At 37.5% G+C, this 17,359-nt stretch overlaps 1 protein-coding gene across 1 annotated transcript in view; it reads right to left on the bottom strand.

Annotated features, from left to right (window-relative positions):
- The window catches only part of CDH13 (cadherin 13), a 465,553-nt gene that overhangs the window by 120,269 nt on the left and 327,925 nt on the right, over positions 1-17,359 (bottom strand). Inside the window, exon 7 of the mRNA XM_088136165.1 lies at positions 5,052-5,230. Coding sequence (XP_087992291.1) covers positions 5,052-5,230 — 179 coding nt within the window. The remainder of the gene's footprint in view (positions 1-5,051; positions 5,231-17,359) is intronic.

The following is a 17,359-nucleotide window of genomic DNA, read 5'->3' as shown; positions in this document are numbered from 1 at the left end:
AACCAGGCACTATTCAGAAATTAGTTGCTATCCAACCTGGGAGATCAAAATTCTCCTTCAAATCCACCAAAACAATGTCTGGCCATATAGAAATTAGCTCTATATAAAGCTCAGATGACAAGATGTCCATGACCAAAGTGCTTCCAGACCATTTCTCAAAAAGCCATGAAGAAACGCAAAGAGATGTTTGGTCTCTATTGTTCTGTTAACATACCCCATTAGATGTAAACTCAGTGCTAGACTGGAAACTCCTAGACACAAATAAGAACTCAATTATTAAGGCTCTGGTCCAAGAGGAAGTTGGAGACAGTTTTACATAGCTGCAGTCTTTAATGCCTAGATGTCTGAATTCCTCCAGTCAAATCATCCCAACAGTGTTCATTGCACTTCTGGCTGACAGCAACGATCCTGTGGCTCTCCTCCTACACATCCTATGTCTTGGATACTCATATGACCCTACAGCACTCCCTGAACCAGATACATTAATGTTAGTCCTCATAACCAACCCAAAGACTATGTTCATAAGCAGATTTGGTAGATTTATTGTAAGAACAGCTGCTTTTACTCTGTTTAGAAAGTGCAGGGCCAATATGACTGGGTTTATGCAACTGATAAGCCGTAGTATGCAACTGTTAAGCCATAGTAGCTTAATTTTGGGTGAGTGTGTTGCATGGAGCAGCTATTATGGTTTGTAAATGACAGTGATGGCATAGCATGATATACAAACTCAGTACATAACCCATTAGATGTGGGCTTAGTCAACAAACTATGGTTTACACAAAGAGGGAACCCAATCTACATCTGATACGAAATGCACATTTTTCTCTAACCTGCCAGGCTTTTTAAATATAGAAGCAGGGAGTGAATTGATGGGGGATCATTTGGAGGATGAAAGCAAGGGAAAACTTTAATGTCCTGCTGAGGTCTTCAGAAATGTCCTGTATGAATCTAACATAGAGGGAGGGAAATGCTCAATGAAACCAAGCTTTTGCACTTATTTACATTTAACATTCTTAAACTGAGAAAACTGGACTTGGAGTATTGCCGCAGTGCTCCCAAACATAGAACAAGGGTAAAAATGTGGTGGTGGTAGTTTTCATAGTTCCTTCCCAATTTCACAGCAATATTTTAATCAGGATTCCAAAGCTATTTGTTTGTTCTTTTTCCCATAATGGCAGAAAACACTCTAGTCGGCAAAAGCTCGACGTTCATGTTTTATAAATGATTCTCCAGCTGACTCAATGCATTTTGAAGACACAGAGTGAGATCCAAGTGAGAATTAAAGGGAGGCTTGATTGACATCCTGGAGATTTCCCCCCCCCCCCATTCTTTAGGGTATAATTCAACAATTTATCTACAGCTAGCTCTTTTCAAAGCAATGGCATTTATGTCACAGATGTCTGTCAATATTTCGCTCTGTTTTAATTGCACTAACTTAACATTTAAAGAGCATAATTAGGCACAATACGTAACTGCCTTATTAGTCATACATCGGGTTTGAACACCAACTTTATAGGAATAAAAATGACTTCCTCGCTATAAAAATGGGACAGCTGTAAGGCTTTGTCCACTGACTGTGGGTGGATAAACATGGGAAAAAGCTTCTTACCTCAGTTCCTAGCTGGTTGTAAGCTAGTAGTCCCTGAAGTATCTCAGGAAGATTGGGTTCATATCCCCATCTGGCCATAAAGCTCTCTGGATGACTTTGTGGTTGACCACCTATCATACCTACATTTTCCATTTCTTATGGATATTTTAACCAAAGGGCCCAAAACTAAGCAACATACATACTTTTTAAGATAGTTATTTTTGGGGGAGGGGGTGGGGTCAAAGAAGCTGAGTTCAAGATAGAGCTAAAACTGAGTTGCATCTCTTTGGGAGTTTGTCTGCAACTTTGTCCGCTTAGATTCTGGTCAAAGCAAATCCTTGGGGGGACTTCCTTTTTCTACCCTATCTTATTGGATAAGTTTGTCTCTAAGGAGACAAATCAATCATTCATACATACATACATACATACATACATACATACATATATATATATATATATATATATATATATATATATATTTCCTCTGTTGGAAGAACTGCATCTCTGTCTTTCCCTTGTCTTTTTCCTAAATAGTCTTTCTTCTGAGCATCTGAAAAAACAAAGTAGTGGGCTGAACCATTTGGAGGGCAACAGAACATTGATAACAGAATGAACGCCAAGTCCCTTAAAGTGATGTCCTTTTAAAATAAAGAAAGAAATTTTGACTTAAACAGGCCTGCAGTATTTATCATTAGATACACTTCAATCTTGACTGAGGTGAAAAAGCAAATCACATAATGATTAGAGAATGTAAGCTGCTATTTAATGGAAAAAGAGCGATTCCTTGCACACAAAATACAGTTCCCATTAATACTTTGTTGGAATTACAAATAGTTGGAATGGTTAACGTTCTTGCTAAGCAGAATGACTGAGATGATCTTAAAACTTTATGTCTAAGTGCATTATCTTCTTTTATATATGTTAACTTCTTTTCATTTACATTGACTTAAAAACAAGATTTCCCCCTACTAAATGAAAACAAAGCAACATTTTGCATGGTGGACTTAAAAGAAATCAAATTATTTACAGTGATCAAACTTTAGGTCTTTAAAATCATATAAGTGCACTTAAAAATCATGAATCACCCTGTTATATATTTGTGTCCTCTAATGAAAGTTCAACATCGTAATTTCCTGCTATCTCTCTTAAGTCTTTATTTCTGACACCTTCAAAGTTGCTGAGCTCCAAGGGGTAGGTAAAATGCATGCAAAGCTCCCCCCCCCCTTAAATGTACATATGTGCTGTACTGCAATAAAAATGATTGTTCTTGTAAATTACTGGAGTATGCTCTGAAGAGTATGCATTTAAAAAAAAAAAATTCAGCAGAAAATCCATAAATAAAACAAAACATGGTTTGTGCAAGAGGAGGATAGAAATGGATCTTCAGAACAATATCCAGACATGAAAAAGAACATTTAACTATTATCACACTGTTTCTTGGCAAGATTAAATTCTGCACATGGTGGGATACAGGACTGAGAATTAAGAGGTTACCCTTCTCTAATCACATCCTTTAGGATATCATCAATTTCTCCATTACACAGTTAGATTTCATGAGCAACATGCAAACATTGACAGATGTGTATGCAAGTATAGTAACTCTGGCTGATTATGGCACTTTCTGCATATGCCTATAATAGGAAGGGACTCTTTGAAATCATCCTAGTGAAGTTCCTAGTCAATTCAGGAATGTGGATTTAGTGCAAGAAAAAGGATCGCTGTCTGAAATTAATTTTCATATGGGGAAGGTAGAGAGACAATCACCTCACAGTGATCTTTCCTTCCTAGAGTTGTTCATAATGGTGGCCTTTGGAAATGGTGATAGGAAAGGAATTGATAGAGAGGGGTAACCCAAGGAGAAATGAAGAGATTTGCCTTGAAGAGATGTACAAATGGGAATACTGGTGGATAAAAAGCTAGAATGCTAGCCCTCAATGACAAATATAAGAACCTTGGATCTAACCAAGAGTCAGTCTAGGCCAGCAATCATGATGCAGTTAGGAACTTGGTGAGAGTGGAGAGGTCAAGTGACCTTTCCCACTGTTGCTCCCTATCAGCTGTTATTTCAGTGGAGACCTATATGGATCTTTTTTGCTCTCTGTTCTGCCTTGATGTGATCTCCTTTCCTTGCAAATTATCAAACGAGATCATCCAGAGCATCAGTGGTTCCACAGTTCTGCAGGAGGGTGTCAAAGGACAGTTCACAACCAGGTGCAAACAATCTTCCTAACTTGGGAGTTTTCCTTCTGATCAAATGCTCCACAGCTGTTGTGCAAATGACAACAAACATCCAAAAGTATTTTAGAAAGTGCTTGGGAAGGATATGATACTTCTGGAGAAAGCAGCCATTTAAAAAAAATAAATCTAGGAGTGATGGACAAGTTTTCACCCTCTCTCTTTGGACTCAGGGCTACTTTCATATGCTTTGATAAATTAGCTGATAAAAGGTAGGACTCAAATTGCCACGGAGGAAAAAGAAACCTGTATCTTACGAGAGCTTTTCATCACAAATAAGAAACACTAAAACATTCATTTATGGCCTTGTTCAAAGAGGAAATAAGCTAATGGATGCCATATATCTCAATATCTCCTCTTTAGAAGTTTTCTCCAGGTTTCCTTCCAGAAACATCCCAGGAAAAGACATGTTTGGTTAAGGAGGGGGTACATTTTCAGGCCCAGGGGATTTGCCTTCAAGTCCAAAGTGCTACATAGCCCTAATATCTTACTTTTACAATTTGCTTCATTTCTTTAGGTTAAATTAAGTAGAATGGTACCGTAAACATCTTCATCTGAAGCGATGGCTAAAGGAACTTTAGAAATAGATCCTTGAATGAATGCATTTATTAGAAACTGAGGTTGCTGCTTTGGAGGACAGGAGCTAATGCTTATTTTGCTCTCTCTGGCTGCATTTCTATAGTAAAACTATTTGTGGGTAAGCCCCAATGATCTTGATGGTCTTTAGAAGAGGCACATGTAGGACTGCAGAATCACTCACTTCAACTTATTTGTTTCTTGAGGCTCAGCTAGTTTCTTTGGCCATCACAGCTGCAGATAAAATATATTCTAAGTTCATTCCACACTCTAACAACTGTATCCTTCATGGAGAGAGGAATAGAGAGAGAAAAAACATCTCTATTTTAGAATAAGAAACACTTGCTGATCTGCCACAAATCACTAGGAGATCTATTAGAAAAATGTGATACTATTCAACTAGAGTTGTTTCAACGAGATGAGCGGTGACAAATTTGATAAATAAAAAAAAATAAAAATATATCTAAAAGCTTTTTTCCTTCTATTGGTACAACATAATATTTTTCTAAACAAGCCATCCAAAGATTACATCAACCAATGGCCTATTAAGTTCCAGATAAGATGACAAGTTGAAAAATAGGTAGCCAACAATAAGCATAGCATTGTCTGAGTCTATTTTGTTGACAGATAACAGAAACCACTTGCAACTTACTTCGCGGTCCAACATGGCTGGAGATACAACCGTGACGATGTCTCCTTTCTCTGGGTCTATGTAGAACATGTTTGGGGATGGCTTGTCTGGAGTCTGCTTAAGAATGTTGTATCTCAGCACAGCATTATCTGTAGAGGGATCGTCAGCATCAAATGCTGTCACACGCATGACAGTGCTTCCTGGAGAAAGAGGAGGAGATCAAATTTTATTTCCAGCAAAAAGTATTAAAGCGGATTAGGCAATTTATTGCTTTCCATTTTGCATCGTGTTTGTAGGGTCCATGGCTTCTTGTTTAGAAAATAAAATTTGGAGGATTAAGAGAAGAGAAAATGAGATGTCTCAGAACTAAAACCATTCTCAGTTGTATCATTTCATTATCATTTTTTCACCTAACTATATAGACATTATACGTTAGATTTTTTTTCTAATGTCTCCAACTTAAACCACCCTTGATTGCAGCTGTACAAGATACACTAATGATGGGATTTTTGAATGTTTAATTATATAAAGGGGCACTTAAAGAAACCCAAAGGATCCCTTGTTTATTATAGCATACCCAAGTCACTATTTTTTATTCTAAATGGCCCATCCTACTCTCCAAACCAACTGAAGGATTGTTCTTAGGATCTCATCAAGGGGATATATGGATGGTTATTCCCTTGCAAGGAATGGATAGGGCATTTAGCAGAACTTATCATCCAAAATTTCCTGGTGGAGAACTTATCCTCAGTTAACCATATGACTGTAAATTCAATTAGAAGCCTTTAATGAATTTTCCATGCCCACCTCATTAAGCATATTCTTCTACAGCCTAGTTATCTCCCCCGCTGTGAGCAAGTTGTAATTAGAAAAAGCAGGGGATTATTAACCCTGAAGTCCTGAGGCCACTCATACTTTTCCAGATCTAGCAGTCCAATTTGCTTGAGTAGCTTCTCTCACTTGCATTTCAATCTGTACTTATCTTTCCTTCACCTGCAGTCAAACTTCTGAAATTAGGTTCTGGCTAGACATCTGCCAGAAAGCTTAGCATAGGTTTGTTGTACAGAGAGTGTTTGCAAAATCAAATGTGGATGAGAAGGTTTCTTTCTTCTACTTCTCTTCTTTTTGTTCTGCATTACCGAATTTTCCTCTTGAATCCTCATTTAATGGCAGCTTCTCCATTCCCTTTGCACCTTTCCCCACTCACCCTCTCCAGGCATTGATAAAACATTTATGCCATTTTGTTTTAAGCAAAGGTAAAATTGCACAGATGATTCTGTGCAATACTTTTTTTTTTTTTTTTGCCAACATCCAGATGCACTACTGAGCATCAATAAAACACTGCCTAAAAATGGGAGAGACACAAAAGAACGAAGGTTGCTGAAAACTATGTGTCAACAGTTTAAAAACAAAACACGACAAACAAAAACCCAGATTTCTATGCCATTAATTCTGTTTTTAAACTAGGTAATGTGATCTAGGTCTCCAAAACCTGGGAAGAGTTTTGCATGCTTCCTTTTATTGACTTCCAACGGTGAGGGACACACCAGCCAAAAACCAACCAGCCAACAATTGACAAGAATGCTGAGGGCTCAGTCCAAATTCTGAACTACTTCCTCATTTCACAAACTTATGGATGTTAAAATAAACATCTTTCTTCCCAACCTAGTTTATTGGTGCTCTCGGTGCTCGGTTGTTTGCTCGCAGATGTTTCATTACCCAACTAGGTAACATCATCAGTGCAATAGTTGATCTTATATCTCCTTTCCTGAAGGTTCTTTTTTTCTTCTTGCACTAACCTTGAAAAATTAGATTCTTAAGCTTTTGCTTCAATTGCCATTTCAGGCAGAGTTGCACTCTTGAGAAATGTAACCAGGATCTGAGAGTATCCATGGTTTGTTCACTGCAAATTGCAACCTGCACCAGCAGATACACTTTTTATATGCTCTGTACCAACACTATTTCCTTTCCCCATCATTCTAATTTGTGTACTTTACTCATTTGGCTCATCATTTGACCCAAAAAAATAAATCAAGCAATATTTTGACATGGAAAAACCACTATTGATTAGCCAACAACAGTGGACTATTTTACAGAGGCTTAAAATCCCTTTTACTGAGGGTTAAAATTCCTGGATACAGGTAGATAAAGTAGCACCAACTGTCAGGAATGCTGTAATGTGGATTCCCACACCCAGTGAACATTGGACTCCGTGCCTCCTTTCAACTTGATTTTAGGATTCGCAGCTAAGCTCTGGAGCAAAATGGGCCACATGGATTTCCATAAATGGGCACCCCAGGAAGGGCCAAGTAACAAAATATGCATTGCAGTGTTGCAACTTAAATTCCAACCCTTTTGTATTTGTGATGTTACACACAAGGACATAAGGGATGAAACTTGCAGTGTGACCCCACAGACACTGGTTTTGTCATTCTGGTAGCAATGGGGCTAGCTGTAAATGCCTCTGTTCTCATGGGGCCCATCAAGTCCCCTGTTCACTTGATTTCATCTTTGTTTTGTTTTAATATTTTAGTAAAAACCCCAGAGTGGCAGGCTGATCTCCTGCAAAAATCTGTCACTACCCACTAGCATATTTGTTTTCAAGAAGGCCTCAGTAGAAAAAATTGGAATTGACCTTCTTTGTTTTTTGGAAACATAGCCAGGAAATGTCCCTTTGTGAGTTCTATAAGAATGAATCAGGAACTGTTCAGGAACATCAAGGCAAGGTTTACCCGTGGAAGTCCAAACCACTGTTGGATTATGAAATTGGCCTGAATCCCAGAATGTGATGTGCTTTTGAAACTGAACTTGGGAAATTGCTTCACTTCTCAACCATATATTCAACTCTCACAGTCTTTGGGAACCGGAGGTGTTCTTAGATGGCTTCACTGTGATTGATGTTCTGCTCTCTCCGGGGAGTTTGTATATTTTTAAATGTTTGAAAATATTTTCATTTTAATAATTACTTTTTCTCTTTTTATAATGATTGTTTTTAATCTATTTGTTGTTTTATTTAATTGTTAACTCACACAGAGTTGCTTTGTGTGAGATGGGCAACTATATAAATGTGACAAATAAATAAATAAATGTGTTGTTGTTATGTAGCACAGTAGAATTAGTACTAAGTTGTGAATAGAACTGTGATCTAATTAAATAAATCTCTGCTGATGAACAATGTAAGGTTTAGTCAATTACCCAATCAATTGTTTAATTCAATTTTCATACAAGTAATGTAAGCAATTCTGCAGCAAAAGTAAGTAGCGAAGTACTCTCTTCCCCTTCTTCTCCTCCTCTCTTAAACAGATAGTAATATTTTTATGAACATGAGGCTTTTAAAACTTTTTGTAGCCTCTCTAATAATCAGGCAGTTTTGGTCTTAAGTTTCAACATCTAGTTGACTTTGATTGGGCTCAGAAGCTAAGCAGGGTTGGGCCAGATTAGTAATTGGATGGAAGACCACTTGGGGCAGTAGCAAAAATTCACATTTATTGTGCATGCTGTTTCTAATATGAACATTTGCATGTTAAATAAAATGGCATATGAACATTTGCACATGCCATTTTATTTAACATGCACATTTTTGCAAACCTGTGTCATTTTCATAAACAGAGCTGTACTCTAATAAAATCATTTTCTAACTGGTGAACAGCATCAGAAACAAAAGGAAAAGTGAAACAAAAAGCAAAGAAAAGAGAAGAGAAGTGTAAGGGATGGCTGAATTTTGGGCTACCAATTTGTTTAAAAATGCACAAGAAATTTAGTTCCCCTGACAATGCAAACCAAACAAATCTACAGCTACAACTTTTCTTCAGACAAGGACCACAGTTGATCTTGAGTGATATGCTTTGGGCTACACTCCACAAAGCAGGTGTGGAGAACAAAAATTAAATTAGATTTAATTTAATTTTCATTAAAAGTAAGTTAATCAAACAGACTTCTGGGGAGGTATGGCAAACTGAAGACTTCTCCATGAAAGTGGAGCCAATGACTGCAGCAAAGACCAAGGAACTGGTGAGTAGACCGGTTCCTAGAATCCTCTACGGATGAGAGGATGGGAGATCGCCCATATATGCTCAAGTGGACAACGGTTTTCCATGGGTTTGGGTACTGGGAAACAACAGGATCAGCCACCTTGCTTATAACCATGGCGGACCTTTTAAAGGAGACTAATTTTGCAAGCCTCACTTTGTAATCATTTTCAGAAATTGCCTATTTAACCATCTTAAAGCTATTAGAGACCTTTGGAATGATAAGTTTGAAAAGACTTCATCAGCTGAGTTTATCTTCAACTCTGAACAAAAAAAAAATTAATTATAAGCTTAAGACTTTATAATTTGATCTTAAGCATTTGAAATAAACAGCAAAATACTAAATAAGACTTTGATCTAAGAAAGTTATAAACAGATTAAGGGTCCAGATAAATTTGGAATATTGACTTTTACTATAAGATTTTGGAATTAAGTATACAAAAATAAACAACTTCTGTGGGAAACAGACTTATTTTGGCTATCCTGGTTATTGCAAGTCATAACAGAAGATAAGTGATGATTTTAGAAACTGGACACTAGAGGGGTCCAAAGATTTTAAGCAGAAGAAAAAAAAATACATGCCTGATGTCAGTTAATACAGGGATTTACAAATGACACAAAAGATTATATCACTGGAAACACTGAAGGAGATCTTTGAAGAATGGAGCCAGAAGCTAGTAACCACAATATCACCACTGTCAGTAATGATGTCTGCTTCTATGGATTGACTGTGTCTAAAAGATGTTAATGAAGGAATGACGATATAGAACAAATTTTATCTGAAAAGATAAAGTACAGAAAGTGGAACTGCAAATGACAGGCCAAGAGAATGATTTGGAAGAGGACATTTTACAGGATATACAAAAGAAACTGGCTGAAGTTTTAAAAAAATAAAGGGAAATACAAATGATAAACCAAGAGAATGACCTGGAAAATGTTTTCTTATTGGATCTAGAAAAGAGGCTTGTTAAAGCCTTGAAGAAATCTGTATGATGGGTTAAAGAAGAATTGAACAGAAATCAAATCCTACAGAAATCAAGGTTAAAATAAGTTTTTTTTTCCCAATGTTCTGGCAACCCTTTATGGACTTTTTGCTGACACCAGGATTGAAAAGTTGATGCTTTATGGATTTGCTTATAGATAAGGGATGGGATATGGAATGAAGAGTTATCTTTTTAACGTTATAAGGGGTGAAGAGTTATTAAATTGGTTAAGATGAAGGTTGAAAATAATTTCTTTACACATTTCTTTTTCTTTATTATATTCTTTCTTTTCTTTTTCTTCTTTCTTTTTCTTTTTTCCTGCACTTTTTATTCTTTTTCCTCTTCTCTTTCTCTAAGTTTAGTTTGTATTAGTTTTTACTATCGTAATCAAAATTCTTAATAAAAATATATTAAAAAAATAAGTTAATCCAACAGAGTTAATGGAATCATTCCCTAGTATTTAATCATTTCTCCCTTTCCCACATTATAAACTATAGTTTGGCAGAAGTTTCTGGAGGGGATGTGGTGGTGGCAGACAAGGTGATGGGGGGCCACATATAGCCCCAAAACTTTAGATTGTATAATATTGCTATACTGGTCTATGGAGTTCAACAGGGAAAGTTGCAATGGGACTAAACAAATTACAAAGTCCATTCTCATTCTCAGGTTCAGCTAATCTTTGCTGGGCAGTGATAAGAGCTAAATTAGTGTGGAGTCCTTGGGGTTCTCTGAGCTTGGTTGTTTTCTTGCAAACATTTTGTTACCCAGCTAGGTAGCATCTTCTAGCTAGCACTGAAGATGTTACCTAGCCAGGTAACAAAATGTTTGCAAGAAAACAACCAAGCTCAGAGAACCCCAAGGACTCTACAGTTCAACCCCCGAGCTACACATGTTCACTTCTATCGCTAAATTAGTGTCTCCAATCTTGGTAACCCCTAGAATTCAACTCCTGGAATTTTCAGCAATAGAAAGTCTGAGAATCAAAGTCTCCATATCTTGTGTTTGCCATCTTGTGTTGCCAAAACTGTGAAACAGCAGCCTAGTTATTGCCGCTCGTTTGCCCAGCCAAAGGAAATGAATGAAAAGAGCTTTTGCAATATCAAAGCATGCTGTGTACCCACATTCATATTACAAAAGGCTCTATAGCCGAGAATTCATCCAAGTATATTAAACAGAAGATCCCTGGCATTATTCCATCATTATTCCATTTTATTCTTCTTAAAAGATTCATTTCCCAAGGCTCATAAACTGCCTACTTCTAATTTTGTGTCATTTTATAAATGCTTCTATTCCAGGCATTAATCAAATGCAGGGGCTGCTGAAGCCTAAAAAATTATTACATCACAATGAGTGTGTGTGTGGTATCACATTACTAGATCAACACAATTAGTAGACCCATCATCACCTTGCTACATATTTGCAGACAATTCCCCCCCCTACTTTTTTTTTTTAGTTTTTTTGTTGCTTTACTATGCAGAACTAAAACAGTGCTAAAACAAATTAACTTGTAAAGGTGTAGTAAATATATGGCAATTTACTAGTCGTACCAGATTATGAGAAACTAGACCTCTTTAGAGATTCGTTTTTCTTTTACATCATTGGACATCCAGTGTGGTGACATTGAGATTAGGATGAACTTCACTGGCTGATGTGGACAACTCACTCCCTCTCTCTAACCTCATTTACTGCACAGGGCTGTTGGTAGAGGAGAAAGTGCTCAGATTAAAGGCATGATATAAATCTATCAACTAAATGAATCATATCCATGGAAACAGGAAACAGTTATTGATACGCCACCATCGCTTCTTAATTTGATGATTGGGTGAATGCAGTGGGAAGGAGAAGAAAACGAGACTCCCTCAAGGATTATGAAAAGCATGTCTAATTCATTGTGATCAAAATAAATCAACTTTTGGAGAAGTGGCATGGTGAAGGGGAAATGACTGGCTGTGACACTCATCACAACTAATTACATGTTTGACTGTCAATTTGTAGTTTAAAGAAAAACAAGCCCCAGGGAAGCCAAAACAAATATAAGAAGAAAGATCTATTATGTCTTCAATCAAGTACGTTTGAATTGCAGCTGCAAATATTAACTTATGGCTGTTGTTAAACTTGGAGGCTTCACTCAGTCGGTAGTCTGTTTAGTGAGAATTAATGAGCTGCAGGGCCAAATTTTCCTATAATTTCAAAAATTCTGTTTCTCCCAATACACATGGCTATTCAAAGCAAGACATTTTAAGGTTCAGTCTGCCCTTTCAGAATGCATTTATCTTAGAGACTTTGGTCAAGCCAGTGTAACTCTGAATTTATAGCTTCACATATTCTTTTTCTAGTAGTTTTTTCCTGTCCAATAAATTCTAAAAGATGCCAGTAGTAAAGCTCACAGCACCACTGACAGATCAATTAGAGATACAATGGACGGCTAGGTTCTGATCCACAAATTTCATCTAGTAGATGATCTAAAGTTTGTCCTCAAATCCAAACAAATTCTTTTAATTTCCATAAATTAAACTTTAATTAAACTGAACTTCTTAGCTTCAGCTATTAGAAACTGGAAAAAAAAAATGGGAGAATCGTTTTCTCGTTTGATGACCAGCGTGGATTAGCACAAAAGAAACATTCCTCTTGTGAAGACTGAGCAGTAAACAGCTGATAGACTTGATCCATGCAGTACTAATCAGGTTGAGAGAATGCTTAGCATCACACCAAGTCAAAAAACATTTATTGCTGAGGCGAAATAACAGCTAAACAGAAAAACACTTCTGCGCTCCACCTTCCTAATCTTTTGAAAATGGGGGAAGTTCTCCCAGCACAATCAAAAGGTCAGGTTGATCTAGTAGAGAGATATTCTCCTTGTGTTTCCTTCAACCTTCTTTCTGTTAAAGTTATAAAACTGCTGTCAGGGGTACTCACACTCACAAAATATTCCCTTTCACCGAAAAGGAAGATGTCCCAAACTGCAGTTCTCATAACTTGCCATATGGAGCAACCACAAATAGAAGCTAAGGTTCCCAGTCCTAACCTTAGTGTCTCCTAACAGTTCTATTTCCAGCAGTATGTTTAGAATTATTTTTTCCATGGATGACATTATCTATGTAAAAGCATTTGGCTCTGCCCACATCTTGAATGTTGAATATTTCTAGCACGTTACAATCTCTGGACTCACTTCCTGGGTTTAAACATAGAAAATTCCCCTGCAACTGTGTGAAATGTTAAAATACGACTGAAGCCACAGAGAAAGGAGCTAAAATCTCAGGTATGACAGCAATCAGTCAGAAATGACTTATAAAGGGAAAGCAATTGTACATGGGAATTACTTTCCCATTGAATATTCTTATAAAACATGAGCTGAAGTGGAGATTTATGGCCTGGTCAGATTTTAGCAATTCCAGCATTTAACCTCACCCACTCTCTCTCCACCCCTCCTCCAGTTCCTCACCCCAGGGAATTTTATAGGTGCTTGGATTTAAGAAAGTATTCATGTGCTAAGGTTACTTGGAATGAGTTATGTCTACTCTCATTTGTAGAAATAGCATGTCAGTGTAGCATATACCGAACATGAGCATTTGTTTAACAGCATCCTTTAAGAGCTGGCGCTCCTGGAAGGGCTGTGATATACGGACTGCCTTGAAGTCAGAATATGGAGGTACCATTGTGGGAAGGAGAAGAAAGTTTGAGACAGGCGGATCAGGATCGAATCAAACTGACCAGATTCAGTGAGGAAGCAGCAGAACTTTTATTTATGTATCTCTCATTGCTTTCTGCTAGTGAAGTCTACTAATATTAACAATATTAATATTAATGTAATTATGACATTTGGGGGGGGGGTCATCAGGATCGTATGATTATTATTAGCAAACCAAACCAGTTCTTATAGTATCTGATTAATGATAGCATAATCTTGAAAAACAACCACAACAGTAGCAACAACACAGCCTTCACAATAATTATTTACTAAACCCTGGCTTTGCCAGAAGTGATATGCTTTATATTCCATTAAAATGTGGTCTTATTTTGTCCAGAATGCATCAGGCAACTTTTAATCTGGGCTGTATATTGGAAACTTGAGACTTCTTTGCTAAAACAAAGAACAGCAGTTTTGTTTTTTAACCTGTTTCCAGGAAAAATTCAAGGATAGCTTAAAAGTGGAATCCATCCTGTAGACCATGTTAAACTTCAATTCCCATCACTCCTGGAATTCAGTGACATTAGGTGATCTATATGTTCCTTGTTCTAAAGGGTGGCCAAACTGCTAATTGCACCAATGAAAGCCCTTGAATGTCTCAAACACACTACATTGTATTTGGTTAGTTAAAAAGGAAATGGTTGTCTTGGTACAGAATTTAATCTCCCTGCTCAGGAAAATCTGTTTTGGATGTGTGGCAGGGTCAACTTTCTCAAAATGTATTCAAAAGTTCTCAAAACTACAACAGAAGCAAGCCCAAGAGAATATGAGCATGGTTAACAAGCAACAGCAGGTTCAAAGTATGGGGAAAAGAAAGAAAGAAAGAAAAAACCTCTAGAAAATAGAAGCTTCACCAAAATAAGGCTTGCAAACTTTTACAAATTGTCCTGATGAGATACAATTCCACAGCCTACTGACATTTTTAAATTAATTCCTACAGACATATGGTATCTATTGAAGAGTTCCTAAATAACTCAGCTATGAAATTGCTGATCCTCTGCTAAAAGTTACTAAGACTGATCTGTCAGTTGAGATGATAGAAAAACATCCAATGGGGATCCAGAAATTTGAGTTGACTAGCTTAATGTCTGTTACAGGCAAATTGATACAGAATATCACCAATTTATTTTTCTTTGCTGAAGAGAAATCAATAAGGGTTTTGAAACATCTCACCATCATTTCAGAATTCTTTGAAAGTTTGGTAAACCTGTTGATGGGGAGAACTAAGAAGCAGCTTACTTGTTCTCCAGTGAAGACTTCTGAGCAAAGGTAATCATGGCTTAAGTAGAGAAGTCCTCTTCTGGACGGATAACTAGCATGGTCCACTTCCAGTCCTGGACTTGATGGACCAACCATCTGACTTAAGATAAGGCAGTTTCAGTGTGGACTACAACTGTAAACCTACGTGGAGATCGCCCTTTCTGCTTTTGACATCCTTCTGTATCCTTATGAGGCCAAGTGTTCAAAATCCACCTAAAACTAAATGCTGTACTTTGGTCTCTCCCTTCATGGTTTTTCTACTTCACTGGCAGCTTTCAATCTGAGCCTTTTTATAGTTAACCTATTCCATCACAGAGGTGCACTTAACTATAGGATTATGCTGGGCTGACTCTTCGTTTCCCCCAAAGCGAGCCAGGATTGCTTGCCATGATTCAAATTTGATTTCAGACTTTACAGGCTGTTTAAATGCAGATGCAGACTTTATAGTCTAGAACGGCGAAACACAGAGCTTACTAAAAGAAATAAATCCTGCACGGTTTCTGCCTTATCTTTCTTTCTATAACAAACTTCCCTCTTCTGCTTCCCCAGATTTTCATCTTGCATTTGCTGTTGAGCTGAAGAAAAGTTGGTGCAGTAAAACGGTTAGGGAGCAGGAAAAGAAGGAGTAAGACATAGGTTCAAATGTGTCCCTGGCCATGAAACTCAGGTGCCAAGAACAATGGAAGTGTTCGCCCCACACACTAAGCCATCATGTGCTTTGCCTGGCTTCAGATTAGCCTGTTAACCCGTCTGGATGATGAACCAGAAGTAAACTACAGCCTTGTTGTTTACACTAAAATTAAAACAAGTCAGGATATAGCTAATGGGGGAACCAAGAGTATATGTCAGCCTCTCTTAGCTAATTTACAGAGGGGGGGGGGGGAAACCCCCTTGTGTATTAAGGGGAAACTTAAAGGGGAAGAGGGAAAAAATGTGCATGATGTCAAGCTAACGGAAATGTAAATAAATATAAATATAGCATAAAATATACATACGTGTTAGAAAGAGAAGCAGAACAGAGGCTTTTAATGTTGAAGCTACATCAAGCTACTGCTGTAGTAATCAATTAAAGCGATCTCATAGCACCAGGTGATGCACTGGAACAACTTAAAAAGCTCCTGTGCTATCAACTGCAACCTTTTCCTGACCCAGTTTGGAAAGGTGTAATGATAATGCAGAGGTGAGTAATGTAGTATTATGTAACTGGAAGATGCTATGTTATTTATAGATGCTTTCATCAAGACTTCCATCTCTCTCCATTGCTCTCATGGTATAAAACTGTTGTATTCTAACCCTCTCTGGATTGATAACATGTGGCAGGTGGACAAATATAGATAGCAATTTGTCTGGTAGAAGAAGCCAAAAGTCTGCTGTTATAAAGATAGGTAATCCAGGATTAAATAAAGTAAGTTCTGGATAATCATCCATCCATACCCAGAACCGTTTTGTACAGCTCACTGCTTTGTGCAAATGCCCAATTTGGGAAGAATTTTGCATGCCGTGACATCAGCTCCCCCAAAGAAACATGAAATTAGTTCAGAGCTTGGAGGAGGTCCTTCTAAATCGTTAACGCACAATCAGGATCAGATTTTAGTCCATGTGAGGAGAAAGGAAATAAAGTCTGGGTTCTTTAAATTAGAGTTTGTCCAGACTTCAGAACTTTAACATAATCTAATATACAAGCTCCAATATTCCCGAACACTGAAATATCAGTGACACTGTTAGAGCTGCCACGTTGATCTTTTGACCACACCCTGTGGTCACCCCTGTTTCAGGATTTCTTTCTTTCTTTCTTTCTTTCTTTCTTTCTTTCTTTCTTTCTTTCTTTCTTTCTTTCTTTCTTTCTTTCTTTCTTTCTTTCTTTCTTTCTTTCTTTCTCTCTCTCTCTCTCTCTCTCTCTCTCTCTCTCTCTCTCTCTCTCTCTCTCTCTCTCTCTCTCTCTCTCTCTCTCTCTCTCTCTCTCTCTCTCTCTCTCTCTCTCTCTCTCTCTCTCTTTATTTCCTACTCAATCTACAGCCATAGGACTTTTGAGTGGTGTTCTCTCAAAGCCTTAACCAGATCTAGCCACGCTTACTTGTTTAGATTAACCAAGTTCAGCTAGACACTCCCTTCTCCTATAATACTATAGAGTTAGATCCATTCACATGGCTCCATCTCTTTAATAACATACTTTTCTACCATATTATTAATCTCTATTGCAATTGGTACATATAGTTTCTATGACGCAGCACCACATCTTGCCCCATCTTAACATCATGGACACTTTATGGACAAATCAATGAACAGAATCAAGTTATCCAACTACAGTGAAACTGGTGCTTGTTTTACAATAGTGCTTTCCTAAAGAAGAGTTGAGTAACCATCAACTAT

Source organism: Python bivittatus, unplaced genomic scaffold (genome assembly GCF_059951505.1).
Source record: "Python bivittatus isolate LINGU-HERP-01145 unplaced genomic scaffold, Pbiv_v1 ctg000190_np1212, whole genome shotgun sequence".
Taxonomy (NCBI): Eukaryota; Metazoa; Chordata; class Lepidosauria; order Squamata; family Pythonidae; genus Python; species Python bivittatus.
This window is presented reverse-complemented; position numbering and strand designations above follow the sequence as displayed.